General features: G+C 35.3%; 1 protein-coding gene across 1 annotated transcript in view; it reads left to right on the forward strand.

The window, feature by feature from the left end:
* klar (klarsicht) overlaps positions 1 to 23,819 on the forward strand; it is a 715,886-nt gene that overhangs the window by 259,030 nt on the left and 433,037 nt on the right. The window contains exon 2 of the mRNA XM_068361101.1: positions 2,156 to 2,185. Coding sequence (XP_068217202.1) covers positions 2,156 to 2,185 — 30 coding nt within the window. The remainder of the gene's footprint in view (positions 1 to 2,155; positions 2,186 to 23,819) is intronic.

The following is a 23,819-nucleotide window of genomic DNA, read 5'->3' on the forward strand; positions in this document are numbered from 1 at the left end:
ATATCAACGTCAAACTTTATGTAATCGAGTTTTTTCTTTTCACTCGAAACTAGTTTCACTGGTCACCTCGGATATGTCTTCAGGAAAAGGGGTTTGTATTTACAATATTCGGAGTTAATATTCCAGGAAATTTGTCTGGTGCATGTCTGTTTTTAAAAAAGCCGGCTTTTCTGCGAAACAGGCACATAGCAAACTGTGCAGTTCTTAGCTTCTAGGAAAGATGCATCGACCGGGATTGCTTTATAAAGTCGGAACTCGCAAAGGTAGTGATGGGGGGCTGAGTTGGAGAGAACTTCAAATAGGTCGCGTGTTTGGCTATGGCAGGTTAGCATAGTGTTTAATATATTCCTTTGCGTCTGCCCAGACATGCAAACACGGCTATTTATAAGCCACTGCCCGTCTTGTCGACGGTGTAGTCTGAAGTTGTAATACTACGTGATAGGTAAGCGATTGCCAAGGCTGCGCTGCCAAGCTGTCTGGAGGAAAGCTTGACTGACAGTACTGGATGGCGAGGACAAAGCATCGATGACGGACGCTGGGTCGTAGAGTTCGCTCCCAGGGCATCTGGCATGAACTCTTTTGTGTGTCTTGGACCCCGTCGCTTCATCATTGACTTCTTCATCGTCAAGGACGCTCTTATCCAATACCCGAATAGGAGACTGATTTCGAGATGGTAATTTTTTTTTTTTTTTATCAGTCACAGCTTTACATTAGCTTTGATGTTTATTTCTTGACTTGTGCTTTACAGTATTGACATTGAATGAGAGAGAGAGAGAGAGAGAGAGAGAGAGAGAGAGAGAGAGAGAGAGAGAGAGAGAGAGAGAGAGAGGTATTTCAACAGTTAGCATTTTGCCTAAACATGGCGTTGTTCCACAGGAAAAATACCAAGGTCGCTGTTACATTCATACCATGACGTGTGAATTGTCGATTACCCCCTTTGAACATTACATGATTATTCAAATAGCTTGTATGTAATATTGCGTGATTTGTTCGTAGTAAATTGAAATTTTCAGTAAATTCTATATTTATTTGATATGTCTGGCGGATATCATTGCTGTTTACATTGTGGCAAGTGTCCTTCTTTCTATTAGTAGATACATAGTTCGCACCTGGTTTGAACACTAAATTTAGCAACACATGGCTATCAAACATCTGCTGAAACGATGCGGATGCCGTCATCCTTATATATATATATATATATATATATATATATATATATATATATATATATATATATATATATATATATATATATATATATATATATATATATATATATATATATAGTGTGTGTGTGTGTGTGTGTGTGAGTGAGTGTGTGATGATTGGGATTATATATTGAACCTTGCATCTTTTAGATTTTATGTTTATAAAGTACCCTTCCGATAAATGCCAGATCTGAAAGCATATTTTATATATGCAAACAAACTTATTTTTTTTTTATCACTGTTGGTTATTTTTCTTATAATGTACGCTGATGTTTAAAAAAGGTATGATGCTTTATTTAATCTTCATTTTTCATATATATATATAATTTATATATATATATATATATATATATATATATAAATTATATATATATATAAATTATATATATATATATATATATATATATATATATATATATATATATATATATATAGCAATTACGGATATTTTTAATACAATTGCACTGAGTGATCCCGGCCCTCCAATTGTACCAAGGGACTGAATAGCCTCGCAGACCCTAGCCGAATTTATAAATGAAATCCATTTCAAACATTCCAGTTATACGAGTTGAATATTTTATTACACACACACACACACACACACACACACACACACACACACACACGCTAAATTAATAGAATTGGAGGTAGAAATGGGTGATCTGTTGTGGTATGACAGTTTTTTCTTGATTTATATATTTTTCCTTCTCATTCATAATATATAATAAAAAAATGTATCTATTGTGAATCTCTCTCTCTCTCTCTCTCTCTCTCTCTCTCTCTCTCTCTCTCTCTCTCTCTCTCTCTCTTTCTCTGATAGAATAGGAGAGATATTCTTTTATAAAATCAAAGGTATAATATTGATAGTTATCAAATGTAATCTAATTTAAATTATGATGTATGCATAGATATAGTTCTATATCTGATTATTCTTTTTTTCTTTGCAGGTAATTTACAACGCGATTGATCTGAATTGGGTAAGATTCATATATTGGTTTTTGCGCATGTGATCATTGATATTTCAGTGCTTCTTATTTTGTGTTGTGTCTTCGGTATCAAGGTGAACTAATTTTACCGTTTCCACATAATGTTATGTGGCTTGTTGAGGAGGTCTTCCCATTTTGATGACAGTAATGAAAATGCCTGTTTCGCTCTCCCTTTCTTTAACACACGCTATGTACAGTTGGACTCAGAAATTCTTGGTACAACTAGCTGTGAAGAAGTGCACCTAGTCACACCCTTACCGCACGGTGAGGTCCTGTATTTAGCCCCGCCCACCACCTCTGCCATCTCCTTAGACATCTGTGTTATTATTCACAGCGCGATAAGGGTGTGAAAGGGTGCACTTCTTCGGAGCTATGTGTGCCAGGGACTCTTGTGTCCAACTGTATCATTCTTTGAGACTGCCTTGGCTGATTACCAGGCGATTATATCACCGGTTCAGTTCTGGCTTATGAGGAATAATATGCAATAGTAAATAACCTCAATTTCAAATTTTTGTGACGGTTAACACACCCTTCTCTCTCTCTCTCTCTCTCTCTCTCTCTCTCTCTCTCTCTCTCTCTCGCTCTCTCAAAGGAGTGCTGAAAGTCATGCTCGGCAGCAGCAGGTGGATCCTCGGTGAATCTAATCAAAGGAAAGATGATGAACGTGGAAGGAATATACTGTATACACAGCTGCTGTAGGTTCAGCTCCACGGTCGGGTGGTGGCAATATCGGGTGGGAGGATTTTATGTACATAGCCTGATGGGGGAAAGGGATAAGGAGGGATAGCATTCTCTGATTAAGGAAAGAGAGTCCATCTTGGGACGCCCATTGGTGTTGTTGTTTCAGAGGTATGGAGCCTAGGAGGGGAGGAAAGCGCTGAGATGTTATCTGTGACGTTTGATGATTCAAGATTTCGCTAGAAATGTAACAATACCTTCATTTTTCTTCATGTAGATTCTAGTGGATCATTGTTTTGCAATAGTTTTTAGGATATCTATATTGTTTTGATCTATTTCATTTGTTGATTGCTAGAATTTCAGTCAGTTTGCATATTTTTCATTTATATCCTGTCAACTTTTATATAGAATAATTCTGTAAACCATTTTTTTCTATGGGCCTTATCGTGATAGATTTAAAATCAGATGGCTCCGTGTTTCAGTTTTGTTGGATCATAAACAAAATCAAAATATATACACCAAACCAATCCCCCCCACTCTCTCTCTCTCTCTCTCTCTCTCTCTCTCTCTCTCTCTCTCTCTCTCTCTCTCTCTCTCTCTCTTAAATTTCAAGGTCCAGTGCGGTTATTCCTAAATTTTGATATTCATAAATGCTTTGATAAAATATCGAGTTCATTGCATGATTTTCAGATTTATTATCGTTACTTCTATAGCTATAAATTACAATGTTGTCAAATATGATCGTATAGCTAGAACTATATATATATATATATATATATATATATATATATATATATATATATATATATATATATATATATATATATGATTCCCCTTAATGAATGACTGTTCCTTTCTTATTCACTATCTTTGCTCAGTAACTGTTCAAGATAATTGATACTGCTACTTAAGATTCATCGTACTATGAAAAGGGTAAACATAGTTATTGTTTGCGTGGGATAAGAATACAAATTATCTTCATACCATATCAGTTTGCAGATGTTTAATAACAATTCTCAGCAGGGGTTAGTTTATCAATTTAATCACCTCCAACGACCTATGCTGTGTAGGCTCATGTGAACCATCTGACGGTGACCAAGGAACTAAAACAAGTTGGGAAGGCAAATGACCAGAGAACAAAGCCTTTACTGTAGCGGTCATAGTGTTGAACTTGAAAGTGAACAGACGTCGGACAAGACCTGGTTAAGATATTGAACGGTTGGCTAAGCATGGAAGTTGAGGAACTTATCGTGCTAGCCTGTATATTTGAATAACTTGCGCTGTTGAGAGTTGTGGTTTCGATTGCTGGTCATTGTTTATTCTTGTAGTTTATATATATGAGAGATTACTCGAGTGCCATATGTGGACGAGATCATGATGAGGGGTAGATGGAGATGGTTTGGGCACTCTCTTTGCACTCCCCAAGAGAGATTAGTTCACCAAACATTTAGCTGGGCTCCACAAGGCACTAAAAGAGCTGGAAGACCCAGGCCTATATGGCTAAGGACTATGAAGCCCGAAGTTGGAGATGATGAATGGAGAAGTATTGAATTAAAAGTTCAAAATAGAGACGACTGGCGAAATCTAACCGAGGCCCTTTGCGTCTATAGGCGTAGGGGGGAGATGATGATAATGAGTTTAAATATAAGCTTAGGTTTTGCGTTGAATTGTGATCCCTGTAACTGCTACTTCATCCGTGGTTTTTTCTATACCGGATAACCGTCGAAAAACTTCACGGCTTCGTTATTGTACAGTAGGAGTATGTTTATTCAATAGTATTGGCTATGATTAGCTTACCCTTAGCCGTTGTTGCAGTAATCAGACCCTCTGGGTAATCTAATTCCATTGTGAAGTTTGTACTTGGAAAAGTGCTGTATGATCCAGGAAGATGGGCAGGGTTGGAAGACTGCAGATCTAAACTTGGCTTTTGTGGACCATAGACTGTTTACATCGATTTCCGTTGCGTTATTATATAATAGAATTGAGTAATAAATAGTTAGCAGCTCTTCTTACAGTGCTGCAAATTCATTGGAATTACCTAATATTAAAACTTATAAAATGAGGCCATCATGACTTGGTTACGGAACTAATTCTCCACTTTCGTTTAAAGAGGTGAACCCTAATAGGAAAGTGCATAATTTAAATTTAGAATGCCCCCTAAACGATGCCTTCAAGCAGAACCACATTCAGCAATCATAGTTTGAATAACCGAAGCTGGGAAAAAAATTGCTATATCAACATGAATTTGAATTATTGTTTACAAGGAAATGGTTAATTCAAATTGTGAAACCAAACGAAGAAACAAACACCACCTGGGCATGTTCCGATCACTGGAGAGAGAGAGAGAGAGAGAGAGAGAGAGAGAGAGAGAGAGAGAGAGAGAGAGAGAGAGAGATGTAGCGTGGCCTTTCGCGTGACTGACCATCACCAGACCCTCACTCACTCCCTGGATGTAAGGATCTCGAGGGGTAGGATAGATTGGGTATTCCTGCCTCTCTTAGGACAATGGGTACGTTGGTACTGTACCCCCTCCCTATGGAAGGGAGAGGGCATAGTGGGTATGGTCGGACGAGCACGATTGTATCTCGGGTTACCTTGTGTGTGTGTGTCTGTGTATAGAGATGCGGTTGGAGGGTCGCGTCTGGTCTTGGTTGTTGTTTCATCCCTGTAGTGTTTCCTCCTCCTCCTCCTCCTACTCCTATTACTGACGCCCTTTAACCCTCCCACAATCTACCCCGGAGTCGTATCTTAATCGTAAGATGCCCTTGTTCTATTCTAGACTTTTCCTACCTCTTCTTCCTCCTCCTCCATCTCACATCACTCCTACCCCTCCTTCTCACGTCATCAGAGCTTGACCCTGACTCATGGTCCGTATCATCAGGATAGTTTCCCGCTCTGCCATTGTCGTTGTCTGGAGTTCCGGCATATGTGAAACGTCTGCATCCGCCTTTCGCTGGGGAAATGTGAATCGGGTTATTTTTCTTTTGAAGTGTAGTGTAATAGGAAGATTTCTGAGTTTTATTATATTGAGTCTTTTTTTTTTGGAAAATACGTATTGTTGATACATATGTGTCCCACACCTAATTTACACAGAATATGGTCGCTTCAACGAAAGAAGCTTGTAATATTTTTTTTTTTTTTTGCTCATGGGAAGGATGAGTAAAAGAAGAGTGAGAAAAGTTAGCGAACTAATCATGGTAGGAAATAGTTTGGAAAGTTGAGTATTGGTAAGAGTAATGTAAAGTGTGGTATAACCACAATTTCATGTATGTATATATATATATATATATATATATATATATATATATATATATATATATATATATATAGGTAAATTTTTCTTGTTATGGTGGTCTTAAATGTAATTTAATACAATGATTACTTATTTTCCAATTTTGAAATTGAAACATGCCAAAATTGTTCTCTCTTTTTGTGTAATATCCTGGGTACTTTGATAAACCCCATATGATCCAGGGATAGTGTCTCGTAGTTAGCTTGAAGAAGTCGTCTTCAATCGAATCAGGTCAATTCTTTAAAGATCCTAATAAGTTGACAAATTGATTGTTTAATGTTTAATGTTCATTGGACAAAAAATATTTACATTCAAAGATTTACAAAAAGAAAAAAAGACTCGGTCCAAGCCCATGTGGAGCAGAGCTCTTCGGGCAATAATACAACAAAATAATATCATCAATTAAGTAAAAATAAAAAATAAAGTAATTATGGATATAGATATACAAAATGTACGCATACATATACATAATCATATGTATACAAATAGATACATATAAATGAGAATCTTAGCTTAAAAACAAATGGAAATGCATATTTATATGATAAAGAAAGATGGTATATGAAATTTAATGGTATATACATTGAAAAATTGTAAATATTAAGCAAAAAACTCAGTAAAAGAACTAGTTTTACAAATAAAAAAATATTCTAAACAATGAAACATACTTGCGTTGTGGTTAGGTAGGCAAGTATAAATATTTATTAATAAAGCTTAATACCCAGATAACAGGAGATTTGTATATGATTTCTTAAAAGACCAAATGCTAAGCAGTGCCTTTAGATAAGTGGGCAGAGTATTCCAAAGTTTAATACCTTGGTATAGATACGATTGCTCGCATCTATTAATACGTATGAAAGGAAGAGTTAAGTTTGAATTTCTTGTTCCATATGGATGAACTGATTGTTCCAGAATTATTTTTCGTCTTAAATCTTGAAATTTGTTCAAAATAAGTGTTTGGAACATCATATTCATTAAGGAGAGCTTATAAGTGTCTTCTAGCTTCAATATCGAGAGAGACCGGAAGAGTGGCGATGTATGAGCTAAGTAATCACTGGAGCTTATGACTCTTACCAGTCTTTTTTGAATTACAATTAATGGTTGCAAGACATTTCTACTACTACTCCCCCACGCCGTATTGCAGTAATTTGGGTGAGGAGATACTAACGAGTGATACAATTGTTTTATAATATATAAGGGGAAATACTCTTTTAATCTATATATGATACCCATTACTTTGGCAATTTTATTAACTGTCATATTTACATGCTCACAGAAAGTTAGTTTATTATCAAGAATTATCCCTAGAAATTTACCACTGGACTTCTGATCCAGTTGATTCAATTGGTCTTCTTTTAAATTAATTGTTTATGGGTTTTAAAACTATGCAGTGATCTCTTGGAAATTTTTTAAGTTTAGATCCTTTGAGTTACTTTCAGAAAGTTAAGAATAGCCCCCCCCCCCCCTCTCTCTCTCTCTCTCTCTCTCTCTCTCTCTCTCTCTCTCTCTCTCTCTCTCTCTCTCTTATGTGTGGGTTCCATGGGTGGCTTTGTCGTCTCAATATATTGAGACGGCAATGGCTTAGTCCAGATGGGAGTCAAGAAAACGGATTTGAAACTAACAAATTCCTCCCTAAAAACTGGCCTTAAAATATAAATATTTAATCATTCTGATACCACCCCTCCAAGGGGAGATTCGAGACTTCCTGTAGAAAGCTTTGAGAGAAACAATAAAAAAACATGAATAAATGAGATTTGTAGATTTCATGTATATAATGTATTTTCATAATTAGATTTGAAACATTTCATGTTAACATACCATGATCGTATGTAACATGTTTGAAATGGTGTTTCGTACAATAAGGGGTATAAGAGTTTGCAATTGTCTGGTGTATAGTATATGTGACATGGTCATTTTCTTGCCCTTAGATCTCTTAATGTGTCGAATTAATTTTCGGTTAGGCCAACGAAGAGAGATTACTCAACAAGTTTTTCATGCAGTGAGCGCTCGACCTACATATGGGCAGCTATATGCCTCATGTGGGCAGCTATATGCCCCAATGGATAGATTAATGTTTGATATGCCAGTTCTAATACCTTCCTTGTGGAAAGGGGTAGAGGTGGTGACTATTTCCTTTCATGGCATCGGTGCTGAGGCTGTTTATTTTAGAATTTCAAGGTTTTATTCAGAAAAGTGAAGATTAAACACACACACACGTATATATATATATATATATATATATATATATATATATATATATATATTATTTTTTATTTTTTAGGTTGCATTGTTACTATGACCAATGGACATATCTGGTTCTTTCTGTTATCGTTGTCGATTATTTTGTATAGTTTATTTATAAAGTCTAATAAAGCTATTTATATTTTATTCACATTTTCATGATTGAAAATACATTAATAGCCTACAGAGAAAACAAAATAGGTTATGATGACATATAACCTCCGGTTCCAGAATTGAATAGGGGCTTGCAACTTCTTTTTAAGTGTACCACGTATTCCTTGTTATGATTTTTTTCCGCTGGAATTTATGTTAACCTTGGGAAGTTGATCGTTGGTTCCTTGAGAATATGTTGGATTATTAATAATATAGTGAATAATAATAGTAATGATTATTATTATTATTATTATTGTTATTATTATTATTATTATTGTTGTTGTTGTTATTTCATCAGGCCATAATCAGGAAAAAAAATCTAGATGGATTCACTATATGAATAATGTTGGTTTTGTGGAACTCAGGATAATAGTAAACAGGATTTCAGACTTTATATATATATATATATATATATATATATATATATATATATATATATATATACTTTTTCCATACTCAGGTCAAGCTGGCCTTAGCATGGGTTCTTGCACGATGAGAACGGTATATCTACTTATATACAGTTTTGTTGAACAATTTACTTAGAATGACAGTGCTGTTTTTTCCTTAGATGGAAAGAATTTACTAAACTTAGTGCATGCAATACTAAACTGAATTAGTTTTTGCGTATTTTTTTTCCTTTGCAGACGCTATTTTTTTTTTTTTTCATGAACAATGAGGATTGCAGAGAACGTTGCTTGGATTTGATTTTGCTAATCTTTCCCCCAGTTTTGGTATTGGATAATAGATTATCCTACTGTTATATCAGTATCCCCGACGTTACAACCATGTTCTTTTCTTAATTCTAGGAATTAAAAGCCATAAAAGCTTTAAAGCTCTCAAAGTCATGCAAATGATGTCGTCATAGATGATTGTCAGAGGAAACCCTTTTGCGGTACCGGCGGTATTCCGTCAGCAAATTGCAGCTTTGCCGTCGGGAGTCAAGACCCAAATCCTGAGGAGTTGCAACAAAAGGCTGACTTTCCCACGCACTATACAACAACCTGAGAGAGAGAGAGAGAGAGAGAGAGAGAGAGAGAGAGAGAGAGAGATTGTTTTGCTCCCTTCTATTATAAGTTGAATCTACGATGGCGTAAATGCTTCCTTTGGCTTTTAAGATAGGACTGTTAAAGTCTCGGTGATCGCAATTTATAACATCGTCAGCTGAAAAATTGGACTGGTGGCGGCGTCCTGGGGAAACTTTTAACCTTTAATCTGAGGTGTGAACTACTGAGGTAGTTCGGCCATTCTTACTCATCGTGGAATGAAAAGTATTTAGAAATGTTGATCTGCATGTAACGTGCTCAATCTCATCTATTTAAATGTTTTTATTTTATTCCTGGCATACTACCTTGTTATTTTGAACACAGACATACATACATACCCACGCGCACACACACACACACACACACCATATATATATATATATATATATATATATATATATATATATATATATATATATATATCTTTGTGGGACATCGGAAATGAAAGTGTTGATTTATAGTTAAGGCGTTTATTCCTCATATTCCAGGAAAGCAATTCACTAAAAATATATATCTGCAATGTTCAAGAAAGGAATGGTTGTGTATTCAAATTCTGTTTAGAAAAAAAAATCGTTGTATGAGTTGGTATATTTTAGCTGACAATTATAACGTCAAAGAATATATTGTATTTTTTGTACTACCCTTTACTGTATAGAACGAAAGATTTCAGCTTTCTATCCAGGTACTTGCTGAATAGGGTGTTAAAAAAAAAAATAGATAAATAAATAAATAAATTCCGACTACAGAGAATATCTGTAGATGGCAAAAGCTTAAGCTAAAGAAGAATGATAAACCATCTGAGCGGTTTTTTTTTTTCTTTTTAAATTCATGAAATTCATGTAGCGATATAAAGGGCGTAAGTAATTTCTTTAGGGGGAATTTTTGTCTCTTTATTATGCAGTAAAGATGTTATTGCAACCGGGTAAGTCATGACCGTAGTTTTATGTTATTTCTTCGATGTTTTGGGGACAAGGTTTATCGACCTGGTAATGGAGTACACGTGTATGTTGCTGGGTTAGTCTAAATCTCATTCCCTTTCTTCCCATTTTTCCTCTCCTTTTTCCATTGGAAATTATGGGTATTTCTAAGGTAGTACCCGAACGCTATCTCGCCATCAGTCACGGAGTGCTGTGTACTCTTAAGGTTGGCGAATCATCAAAAGAAGAAAGAAAGAAGTTTCATGGCTTGCGCGTACACACACGCAAAAATGACGTTATTAGTATTGGAGTTGCTTGCATGAAACTGTGATGATTACAGACCAGGAATTGAACGATAGAAGTTGTGTCTGATTCGATACCCCAGGTTCATTGTCGTGTTTTCAAGTTCACTCGATATCCAGTAAATGGTCTCCGTTATATCGTGCAGATGCATTAGTGACAGACGGATGGATGTCTACGCTTTGAAAAGAACGTTATTATTCATTCGTGACGCTGCGTGTGTACTCTTCGAACTCCGCATAAACTGGCTGTTTTGTTTTTCGGCTCCTTTCAGACAACCCTCTTCTTAGAACTTGGTTGTGCCAGTGGTCTGAGGTGACTCGGTGTCAATGCACTTTTCGACGGGTCTAGAGGTCGTAGGATCTACAGACAGTGATGAATGTGGACATTTGAGTTTTAATTGGTAACCGAGATGATGAACAAATTAGATATTGAATATTTCATAAACACTGGGATATCGACTCGTTGCTAATATATATCGTATAGCCCTGTATGAATATAATCCTGTGGATTCATATATATTGTAAGAACTTGTCATGCTTGAGCATTTACATTAATTATTTAGTGAAGGCATTGATATATGTTTGTTAGTGAAGATTATTAGAACTTCGGCATTGGTATGATTTTGTTCTGTTGGGTGATTTAGTGTAGAGGATAGTATATTCGTATATCATTACAGCATAAATATAGAACTAAACGTTTTACTGAAAGATTTAATGCCTAATGTATTACAATAGAGATTAATACGATATAAATTATGTATTCCAGAAAATGTTTTGTTTACTTTCCTTTACTTTATTATATTTGGGAGGTGATGTCAAATTTAAAAGATCATTCATCTGTACTGAAAAGGATTGCTTTGATTTTACGGATTAACTATTTTTTCCATGTTGTTGACATAATCGGTTTTAGATTTATCTTATTATGGTTTTGAGAATTTCAAATATCCTTCTTGGATAAGACTTTACCTTGTCAAAGATAAACGTTAAGTATTCATATGTTTTCCATAATAGTAAAGAAAAGTCTAATAACAGTGATGAAAAGTCTACCGTTTAGAATTCCAATCTTGTATCTTTCGGGAAAATTATAGAAATTTGGTTATTTTAAAACGCCAATCGTTCTGTTGTATTTTTTGTTTTATTTGTATATCAAAATATTTTGAAAAACTTATCAACTTTTTTTTAATATTGTCATTAGGATATATTATGCTTGTGCTTGCGCAATATATTGTTCATAATATCTGCAAGTCAAATAGTGATCTAAACGTATCTAATGTTTTGCAATGGGTTTTTAGAAAGGACTTTTGGTTAAGAAAGAAATGCATGTGGTCGTCTGAAGACTGTAGTAAACAAGTTTCGTTATCTTTGTTCAGTGTTATTGTAATGCCAGTGTATGGTTCCGACTTGTTTGAATCCTACCATCATAACGCATTCTGATAAAATGATTATTATCGTCATTTGTATGCTAGTGTTGGCAGACGAGTTTTATTAAATTCATCGCACGCTAATTTGATAGGACTTTGACACATACACGTGACCTGTGTCATGTTGCTTGTCATTAATAAATCATAGTAATATTTGTTATGCGTAATGGTTTTCTGTGACATGCATAATGATTTAGGCGAACGGTTTATTATCATGAACAACTTTTATACCATTATGGATTTTTACCAATGTTTATTATTATTTCGTATCATACAGCCTGATTGATCCATTAATACTACACTCATTTCCCCAGAGGTTCCAATGGCTGACAATCTGTAAGGACCTGTCTTCATGGCTGAATAAAGTAGAAACTAGCATATGGCCTCCCATATGTCTGGGTCGTCTGCTCCTCTTTAGAGTAATGTGGTTAACATTTTGGTCTTCCCTTATGAGGTACATCTGTTGTCATTCATTCTGATGATACAGGGAAAATAGGACCGAGTGACTGTCGCTAACTATGAGGATCGTTGGTTTGCTCTCTTTTGTACAGTTAGATGGCACTTCTTTAGTGTAACAGTACTGTATTGTGGATCTTCTTAGATCTAACATATTCATGGTGTATTCATTTGCCCTCGCAATATATATATATATATATATATATATATATATATATACATACATATATATATATATATATATATATATATATATATATATACATACATATATATATATATATATATATATATATACAGTATATATATGTGTGTGTGTGACCCTATATTTAAATTATCCTGCGTGAAATGTATCAATACAAACTCTTTAGGGTGAAACTACTGTACTCTATATGCAGTAGATCAGTAACATTCAAATATTTTGAAGATTATCTCTATGAGCATTAGTGTTTATGAGTTGTACATGATATTTGTATATCGTGTTTGCTGCTCTGCATATATTTATTTTTTGTGAACAGGAAAGTGGGGTGTGTTATTTCGTGAAAGCTGATTTGTCTAACCAAACTATTATATAAAAAAATCTTTAACTTGGATAAGTATTCTACTTTTTGGTTTTGTTATAAACAAGGTTGTACGCTTAGAGGAAATGCCTGGTGCATTCCTGTCAACTTGCAATAAACATTTTACCGGTGACTTTGCGCTTATGAGAAAGAACGGGTTTTTACAAGTTCCGTTTTCTATTTTCTCATAGTAGCCAGACTTCAGTTTGACAGACGTCAACCAATGCAGTGCAGTTTTATTTAATGAAATTTGAAAGCAAAAAGATTATTTATTCCTTTCAAAGTAATTAACTTGATTAACAATTTCATCATGCATACACTTAGAGAGAAAATGGATACCTTTACAGTAATTATATCCCACCCCGTATGGTGATTACCTCGCTTAGGCCCTTGCCTTTATGGCTTAGGTCATTATGTGATTAATTTTGTTAAGGGAGGTCACGAGAGTGGAGGGGATTTTTCTTGATTCATCTATAAATACATTGATTTTTTTTTATTGTTGTATACCGTTGTCGCAGGGACATTGTTACAGTTATATTGTGTGTATATATATATATATATATATATATATATATATATATATATATACAGTATATATTTTCAGCTGAGCTCTTCCCGTCCCTCGGGTAGTGGGGAAAGGGAGTTGCCATACCCTCGGGAGAGGGAGTTGCGTGTGTGCGCGTATCTAGGTAAATAGCCGTCATTTTGACGGGTCGCGTACACATTATATATATATATATATATATTTATATCTTGAAGTAGTAGATGAAAGTCAGTGTCCCATGTTTGCTTTAATGTAAAGCAACTTTTACGTTAGACTTAATACTATGAAATATTTTGTATTTTCTCGTGAACAATCAACGTCGTTGACATTATTTCAAATTTTAATTACTTGGAAATTATTTAGAGTAAAAAACTATGAACTTTGCCAGATGTATTGTCATTATTAGTCACACGTCACCATACCCACTCAACAAAATGCTTTTATTCCTTTTTTTTTCACACTTGAAACTTGGTTTAACTAGTGCAATGCAGTGCAATGATCGCTCTTGACCTCCTTACGCTGAAGTGTGAATGGTTGGCAAGCGGTTACTGTCGGTTTTTTTCTATCTTTTTAGGACAGGCTGCCAGCTAAGTTCATGGCTACGCAACGTGCGGCTTAAGTGCTTCAAGGTCACCAGTAAGGCGCTCATAATGCTGAATATTTGTATTTGTTTTTCGGTGCAGTTGCTACTATTAATGTTTGCTTATGTTTAGAACAATAATTTCAATGTCATTGTTTCAACGTTCATGTTTATCAGAGGACAGTATAAAGAGTGATTTTTCTTTTATGGTTTTGGAAAACAAGTATTGAGATTTTAGAATTTTACAATATTTCTGTGGCAAATTTTGCAAATTACTAAATGTAGTGAACAATTATGCTTTTAAAACATACATGTATATTAGTGAACACGATATTTATAACGCATAATAAGATTAAAAGTTAGTGTTATTTTTTTGAATTTTCACTCTAAATGGAATTATTATATTTTTATTTATTTACCAGTATATGACTTCGTAGCTTTTATATAGCTAAACCCAGTATTTACGTTTTAAATGGCAGTTGGCACTGAAGTGGAATGTAGTAACCATATGTAGAGGCATGCTTAGCTGGTGCTCATTTCAATGGTGTCCTCACGTGTACCGAGCCAGACATACACGTGTCTTAGTCAGGCTGGACACACGTGCCTGGACCCATTGCAGACCAAAGCTCTCTCGCTCTCGCGTGTATTTTTGTCCTGATTTGTCCTTTTGCTTGCTAAAGCAGACCCTTGCATATCTATGTGTGGTGCTTTCAACAGACCAGGAAGTGAAAGCATTTTTAAACTTATCCTATTATGTAATACTGATTCTTATGATTTAGTAGGATTTTGGCATTTAGTACTTACTATCCTTTTTGATTTCTGAGACGAGTAGTTTGTTCTAAAATGTACATTTGAATTACGCTTGGAGTACTTATTTGGTTGTCTAGTTCGTACAGCGTCGGATGATAAAGATAAGCCTGATATTTTAAAGAGGCCGTAGAAGCGCTCGTTAATAGTTTTTGATAGGTGCCATGCACATTAGAGAAAACTTAGGCTATATGTGTCATTTCTTGTGTTTACGTTTTAGACATATTTCTCTCTGCATGGACCAGAAAATCCAGTTTTATAAGATCGATAAACGAGATGATAAAATTGAATGGTGAGTACTTCAACGTGATGCTGCCCCTTCAAGAATATAGTAAGGGTGATCCCCCCATACCACCTTACTTACGTAATGGGATCGTGTTCCTCCCTGCCTTCCTCTCAATGGGGGGTTATATTATATACTTCCCTATTGATTCGTGCATTAAAAACAGCCATCTTGCCGGGAAAAGGTAAGGTGTGGTTGTTGCCGGTTGGTCAATCACCTTGCAGTAGCTAATTATAAAGTTCTGTGGTGCTGTGCTTGGTTTATTGCTTCCCCTGGTTGATTGGTTGTGACAGTTCGTATTAGTTATTAAGTAATAACGCTATCATGTTTTTTATTGGTAAAGAATATCATAAAGCCTCGGACCAGAAACTCTGTACCACCAAGTTGTATGAAAAGGTTTGTTTTACGTGAATGTTATATTAGGTGGTATTGTTAGTTCCCAGATTATTCTTATTGCCATAGTTCACTATGTAGTGGGATATGTGCTGAGGAGTTATTATTATTATTATTATTATTATTATTATTATTATTATTATTATTATTATTATTACTTGCTAAGCTACAACCTTAGTTGGAAAAGCTAGATGCTCCAACAAGGTAAATAGCTCAGCGAGGAAAGGAAATAATGAAATAAACTACAAGAGATGTTTAAAAATAACAACATTGAAATCAATCTTTCATCTATAAACTATAAAAATTAAAAAAAAAAACAAGCGGAAGAGAAATAAGATAGAATAGTGTGCCCAAGTGTACCCTCAAGAAAGAGAACTCTACCCCTAGACAGTGGAAGATCATGGTACAGAGGCTATAGCACTATCCAAGACTAAAGAATAATGGTTTGATTTTGGAGTGTCCTTCTCCTAAAGGAGCTGCTTACCATAGCTAAAGTCTGTCTTCTACCTTTACCAAGAAGAAAGTAGCCACAGAACTATTACAGTGCAGCAGTTAACCCCTTGAGAGAGAAGAATTGTTTAGTAATCTTGGTGTTGTTAGGTGTATGAGGACAGAAGAGAATGTGTATAGAATAGGCCAGACTATTCGGTGTATGTGTAAGCAAAGGAAAAAGTGATCCATAATCAGAGAGAGGAATCCAAGGTAGTACTGTCTGGCCCGTCAAAGGACCCAATAACTCTTTAGCGGTAGTATCTCAACGGGTGGATGGTGCCCTGGCCAGCCTACTACCTACAGAGTTTGAAGAGAATTGCAGTGTCTGTGAATGGATATGTTAGAGTAATGTGTGAAGGAATTCTCTTGTTAAAGCCTTTATAGAAGTGAAGCCTTTATGTTGAATGGGAGTTAAATAAAAACCGTTGAAGTGGTTAAGACGATTGGTAAGTGGGGTAAGATGGGAAATGTAGGAAAACTTGGCAATGGTGAAAAGAAGTTTAAAAGATGGATCACTGTATTCGATATAGTTTGATCATGAAGTATAGATGTGACAGTGAACATTTAGTTTATTTTCTTGGGGCCTCACATTATTGAGTGAATGACTTCATTTTTAACGGTAGACTTAGATATTGTTGTCTCTCTCCTTCATTCATTATATCATCGTCGGTTTTTAAGGTGGAAGCGGAATAGAAAATATAGAAACTACGACCGAGTCTCACATCATTGATAATGGTGAGATTTTTTATCTGGTTCTCAGATGGAGTTTGTCGGTACATATCCATTCATTAGAGGAGTCTCTCTCTCTCTCTCTCTCTCTCTCTCTCTCTCTCTCTCTCTCTCTCTCTCTCTCTCAGATGTAATTATAGTTTAAATGATGTCTATTTTTATTAGTATTCTCGTTCTGCATTACTCATCTCCATGTTACTATTAGGTTTTAACATCAGTAGTTTATTACTAAAAAAAAGTGTGAATGTTTGAATTAATGCCTCCGATGTTCTTTTATGTCACGCTTGAAGAAACGAAATCCTAAATCAATGAATGAATGGTACCAGCTTTAAAAAGAGTTATCGCCATTGTACATTCTCATTTTTTCCATTTCATTTAGCCTATAGCCAAGAATAATTCTGTATTTTTATCTAGCTATCTCTTATTCCTATGCTGAGTCATATTCTCCTAATACCCTGTTTGTGCAGGCAGACTGTGTACGCCATCGTAATACCCGTAATACCTTATCGGATTCTGCTGAACGGAACCTTGTGTGGATTCGATTATCCGACAGCAGTCGACCCTAGAGCGGTCAGGTTTCTCTTTTTAGCCCCATTCGGTCGTGGGATAATACGCGGGGAAGTCCTCAAGATAATCTAGTTAAGTAATATGAGAAGGGATAATTTTCCCCTTTCTCATTAAAATCATGTGTGCTTTAAGGAACCTAATATTATTATTATTATTATTATTATTATTATTATTACTTGCTAAGCTACAGCCCTAATTGGAAAAGCACGATACTATAATCACAGGGGCTCCAACAGGGAAAGTATCCCAGTGAGGAAAGGAAACAAGAAAAAATTAGTAACAACAGTAAGATAAATATCGCCTATAAACTATAAAAACTTTAACAAAACAGAGGAAGAGAAACAAGACAGAATAGCGTGCCCGACAGTGCAAGATAGATTCTATTCTTGTGTGCTTTCATCATTACAATAGACATTTGTAAATGTTTTTATAAAGGATATTCACGATATTGTTAGACATTTTATAATTAAGAATATAGTGATAATCGTGTTTTGTGGAGAGATGTTCGCTCTTTTTTATTGCAGTGTGTAAATCGTTCTAGTAGGTCAGCTTTTCTAGTAGAAATTATATTAACTTGATTGAAAAGACGGTTGTCACTTACAATTCCATCTCTCATATACATCAAAGCCAGTACTGATTTGATTTTATCATATAATTTACACGAATGGTTCCTGTGGCACTTGTGACAATGATGATCTATCAATTTACTTTTGTGTTTACCATATCCCTACGACTGTCTATCTATCTATCTATCTATCTATCTCTGTCTATCTCTATCTATCTATCTATATATATATATATATATATATATATATATATATATATATATATATATATATATATATGGCTTGTTTATTATGAGTGGCCGTGTGTAATTTTAAAGATTATTTGAAATATTTAATGAATTGTGAACGTTTAAGCTCAGTTGTACAATCAAGACAGGTTCGTTGAATTGGCACGTAAACTACGGTACCTGAGAGAGAGAGAGAGAGAGAGAGAGAGAGAGAGAGAGAGAGAGAGAGAGAGAGAGAGACGGCAGGGCTTGAAAGTTGCAGGACAGCAACGATCAGCTGATCTGTCCGTTCTGCCGTCAGCCACGTGGTTGCACTCTCGCAGGATCAATAGTGGGGCGCATGGCACACCCAGCATCGTCTCGACTCTCAACCCGACCTGTGTGGCTTAGGCTTCCGTTTTATCCAGAAGATTGCGCACTTTATATATATATATATATATATATATATATATATATATATATATATATATATATGTGTGTGTGTGTGTGTGTGTGTGTGTGTATAAAATGTAAAACTTTATCATTTAGATGCACTTGCAAATCATATCCTCATTTACATAGAAGTACAAGTATGTATACGCGTTTTATTTCTATTTGTAAGCTATGTAGCTATGCTAATCGTATTAATTTTGTATATTTAATATGATGTTGTTTACAGTTATCTGGGGACCTTAGAATTCGTTATTTAGAGTGGCTGCCTCGTATAACTAAGGTGGTAGGTAGGTTGAGTAATTATTGTCATTGTCAAAAATGATAGGCCCGAGACTTCTTCCCCACCGAAATGGTTTTAATCCACTTCGAAGACCTACGAGTATGCGTCAATTCTTCCGAATGACGTTGGTAATCTGTGATCGATCTAATAATCCAATGGTAATCTTCCGAAGCCACGGACATTTGCACGGCTTCGAAGGTGGCTTCTGCCTCTCGGCCTCATGAGAGCATGAATGCCGGTGGTGGGGTGGCTGCAGGGGATGGCTTAGGCAGGGGAGGGTTAAGGGTGGGTTTGTGGGTGGTACGATGGAATGGGCGGATATGAAGACTTCTGTACGCTCTAGTATTTGCTGCTCCCGATGAATTTGCCATTTTCAGCTATGCCAGTTTATACGATGATATACCTCTTAGAAGGGGTTGGAAGCAAAAAAACCTGATGAGAGTGGTCGCAGGATAAGTCCATTTTCTCTCTTTCGCTCTCTTTCTCTCCAGGAAAGAGACATGTGCCGTTGTAGACATAGTCGTCGTCAGTGGCCACAATTCAATAGGGTGTCCTTGCGCTGCTCAGGGCAATCTAGTTCGAGTTGCAACCTGGCACGCAAGTGTGTAAACGCTCTTCTTATTCCAGGTGCCGTTGTTGCTCGGATAGTTTTGTGCATTTTTTTCCCATTTTATTCAAGTGGAAAGAGTCTAGACATACGTTGCGCATTGTTAAGTGGCTTTTGAAAGAGAGGGACGTCCCTCCTCGGCCGGGCCATACTCCATAGAGATGCAGTGGTGGTGTTGGTGGGTGAAAAGGTGTCTGTGGAGTCATAATCTAGGGCGGTCAAGGTCAGGTTACCCCTTTCCACCAAGGTCAGTTCCGAATCTGTACGATTTAGATTACGGCAAGTTTCAAAAGCAAAATAAAATCAATTTGGATTTCTCACGAATATGTGCTTATAATTAAAGTAAGCGTTTAAGAGCAGGTGGATGTTGTTAATGACACAGCGTATAAGTATGCCATTCATCCCTGTATGATTTATTAATCACATCATGTGTAATTAATGGGAATGCATGGGCGAATATAATCGGACTTGATCATACCCAGTACATTGACATGATGTGATTAATAAATTATACATTGATGAATTGCATACCTTCCTTTTATCATTTCCCCTATATGATCAAGAGCAAGTGTCTGTCTATATATATTTATTTCCGGTCACGCTTATCTCTCCCCGTCCCTCGGGTAGGGGGAGAGGAAGTAGTCATACCTGGAAATAGGTGGATATGTGTGTGTACATATCTATCTAGATATTTAGCCGTCACTCTGGAAACTAATACACTTGTTATTTTCAGCACATATTTAAGGTAACTAGCCTTACTCCTTACCCCACGGATGTTGACACGGCATATTTAACGATGGTTTTGCCTTCATTTCTTAAGAGTTTCCTCTTAGAAATACTGGCGAGACAGAGTTACGTAAGATATTTTTCATCATCAATTCTGGTTAAATTTTCATGACTTGAAAACACGCAAAATGTACAATCGATTTTGCTTGGCAAGCTAGCAGGGAGCCAATGGAGTTTGTGCTTTGAAAATAAATTGAGAAAGAATGTAAACCCCCCCCCCCCCCATAAAGTATTTGTCATGTACAGAATATGTAGTCTTAAGACAGGTCACATAAATCTGTTGTCAATGCCAAGATTAAAATCGTGGTCTGGTTTTTATTTCTTTTTTTTTTTTAATGATTATTTTGTTTTTGTAGCACAAACATCATGTCTTTAATGGATAATACATTAATTATCGTTAGGTAACAGATAAGCAAGTGGATTCAAGTAAAGAACTATGAGAAAATACACCTTAGATAATTCGCGGCTTGCTTGGTTACGTGGTAAATTATAAACTGTCATTATAGATTGGGAGTTTTATTGGAATGAATTTATTGCTTTGATTTCTTACTTGACTGACTTACTTTATGGTTTGACTAAGGTTTACTTTAAATAGATAAATGGCTATATGATAGCTAATAATCATGATGTCATTTATATATGTTCAACTTGTCCTTTTGTCGTATTTTCTTACTGTAAACGTTACTTGTGTTAGCCTATTATACAGAAACTTTAGAAATGCTGGTTGAAGAGACGTATGTTACCTGAGAATTTTGCAGGCATGTTTGCGGAGCTGGTATTTGCCACTCAAGGCCGTCTTTACCTGGCTTGGCTTCATGATAATTGTCCTTAATTTTTAATGGAAAGAGTGGAATGCAGTAAGCGGATAATGAGGAATTCATAGATATATTACCGCTAAATAATGATGATAGTAAATATTGCTTTCATAATTATTAATTTATTCTGTCCGTTTAGATTATTGGGAAAGGTTTGATAATTGAATTAATATATGATTTGTAAGTCCTGTAAGAAAGAAGAGATAGAAGTCATAAAACGTGATTGGTTAACACAAAGTTACAGAAGTGTTAGAATATAAGAAACGTCATATGCAAGAGTCACAAGGTTCTTGGAAGGTAAAAATGAATAACACTGTGTGTACGTGAAAGTAGTCATAGAGATATTTACTGTGGGATTTTTTTTAATGGAATTCACAGTCGCTTGTGTTACATAATAAATGTAAAGGGTAATCCTTATTAATAAAAACTGTCTTTCGCTGAACACAAAATATACAGTAAACCTCCCGCTCAAAGCAATAAATATTTGGATAGAAGTTAGGGAGCCACTAAATCCAAAGTTCTGTAATTTTTCGTGCATTTGTCTTCATTTATACTGTGGTATTTTGTTTCAAGTGTTTTATTATAGTCTTACTTCATGGAAGACGCACGCTTTTCTTGTGATGTAAAGTGCTACAGTTGGCAATGCAGCATTTAATGTGCCCTTCGTTGTTTGCATGCTAAGGCTCCCTCAGCAAAGCCTAGATTGACCTTGGAATGTGGCGTTATCACGCTGTGTGGACCAGGGCAAGGAAGTCTTCATTTTTTTATTCACTTTCGTGAAGCCTCCAATTATGTGTTCAGCTTTGATCACAGGAGGTCCATTACTTAATGGCTTATAATCATTGATTTTACTATTTTAAGTTGTTGAAGGTTTCCAATTTACTTTTGAGTCATACCTTGTATATTGAGAAGTATGAACGCTTTTACTTTTTTTTTTTTTTTTTTTTTTTTGCAGTTATGATGAGTTTGGTATTGATTATATTATTATTAATACCCTTGAAAGAAATGTCAAGGACTCAGGACTTCTCAAGCTGTTTGAAATTTCTAGGATACGTTTTGTTTTTTATTTCTTGTTATCTGAATATTTTACAAAACTTATTTACGTTAATGACCTTAGATGTCAGGATGCCAGAAATCTTCAAATCAATCAATCAATCAATTATTGATAGTGACAGGCAGTGTTTAGAGCATTATTAGTTACCGCCTGAGCTTCGAGGTAATTTCCTATTTTTTATTCCAATAATAATCTAGGCTATTTTCATAATTTTCACTATAGTCAATTTCTTTTAGCTATGCAGATTTGCACCGACTCGCAGCGGTGCCCTTTTAGCTCGGAAAAGTTTCCTGATCGCTGAATGGTTGGACGAGATAATTCTAACCAATCAGCGATCAGGAAACTTTTCCGAGCTAAAAGGGCACCTCTGCGAGTCGGTGCAAATCTGCCTCGATAAAAGAAATTGACTATATTATCATCATTGTTATGTATACTGCTTGTATTTATATATATATATATATATATATATATATATATATATATATATATATATATATATATATATATATATATATATTCAAATATGTAAAAAAGATTGTAATAATGACTAATGATCTGAATAATTATTACACCGTTTTTAAGTGAGTAATTTCCAGTTACGTCTACTTCTTTAAACTCACATTGAGTCTAAACTCATCTTGAGTATAGAATAAGTGTCCACCTCGTTACACAAAGCGTCAACTTTCACGCTCTTATGAGACGTTGCGATGATGATACACTTTCCAAGGTATATTTCTAGTTTGTTTTGAACATTCTAGATTATAATAATAATAATAATAATAATAATAATAATAATAATAATAATAATAATAATAATGATAATAATAATGATAATAATAATAACCACTGTATTCATTCAGTAATACTGACCCATATTTAACATATATAGTATGTGCTTTTAACACACGGAGAATGTCAAGGTAGATTAGACTCCAGTTGGTGTTCAGTCCTTTCAAAATTAATTTTCATTAGTAGTGAAATACGTCGAATTATGATGAAATAATTGAAATCCATCTCACACTTTCGTCATGTCTTTATTCATTATTTTTATCGGCGGAAGTGGAGATAACTGAAACAGACGTAAATGAACGTATTCGTGAATATCTTCCGTCAGTGATTGATTTTAGTTCCTCGTGTTACTCATCGAACTACTTGAACGCGTCTCATGTTTTAAAGGTCAAAAGAAAGTGTTTGGAGTTTTCATCTTTTTGTTCTTTTGTTGCAATGGGAACTGCGTTGTAGATCACAAGATCTGAGAACGATTATTTAGGAGCTCTCTCTCTCTCTCTCTCTCTCTCTCTCTCTCTCTCTCTCTCTCTCTCTCTCTCTCTCTCTCTCTCTCTCTCTCTCTTTGTGTGGTTGATATTGTCATTGACCTTTAGTGAAATGTTTGATTCATT

The sequence above is a fragment of the Palaemon carinicauda genome, chromosome 37 (genome assembly GCF_036898095.1).
Source record: "Palaemon carinicauda isolate YSFRI2023 chromosome 37, ASM3689809v2, whole genome shotgun sequence".
In the NCBI taxonomy this organism is placed as follows: Eukaryota; Metazoa; Arthropoda; class Malacostraca; order Decapoda; family Palaemonidae; genus Palaemon; species Palaemon carinicauda.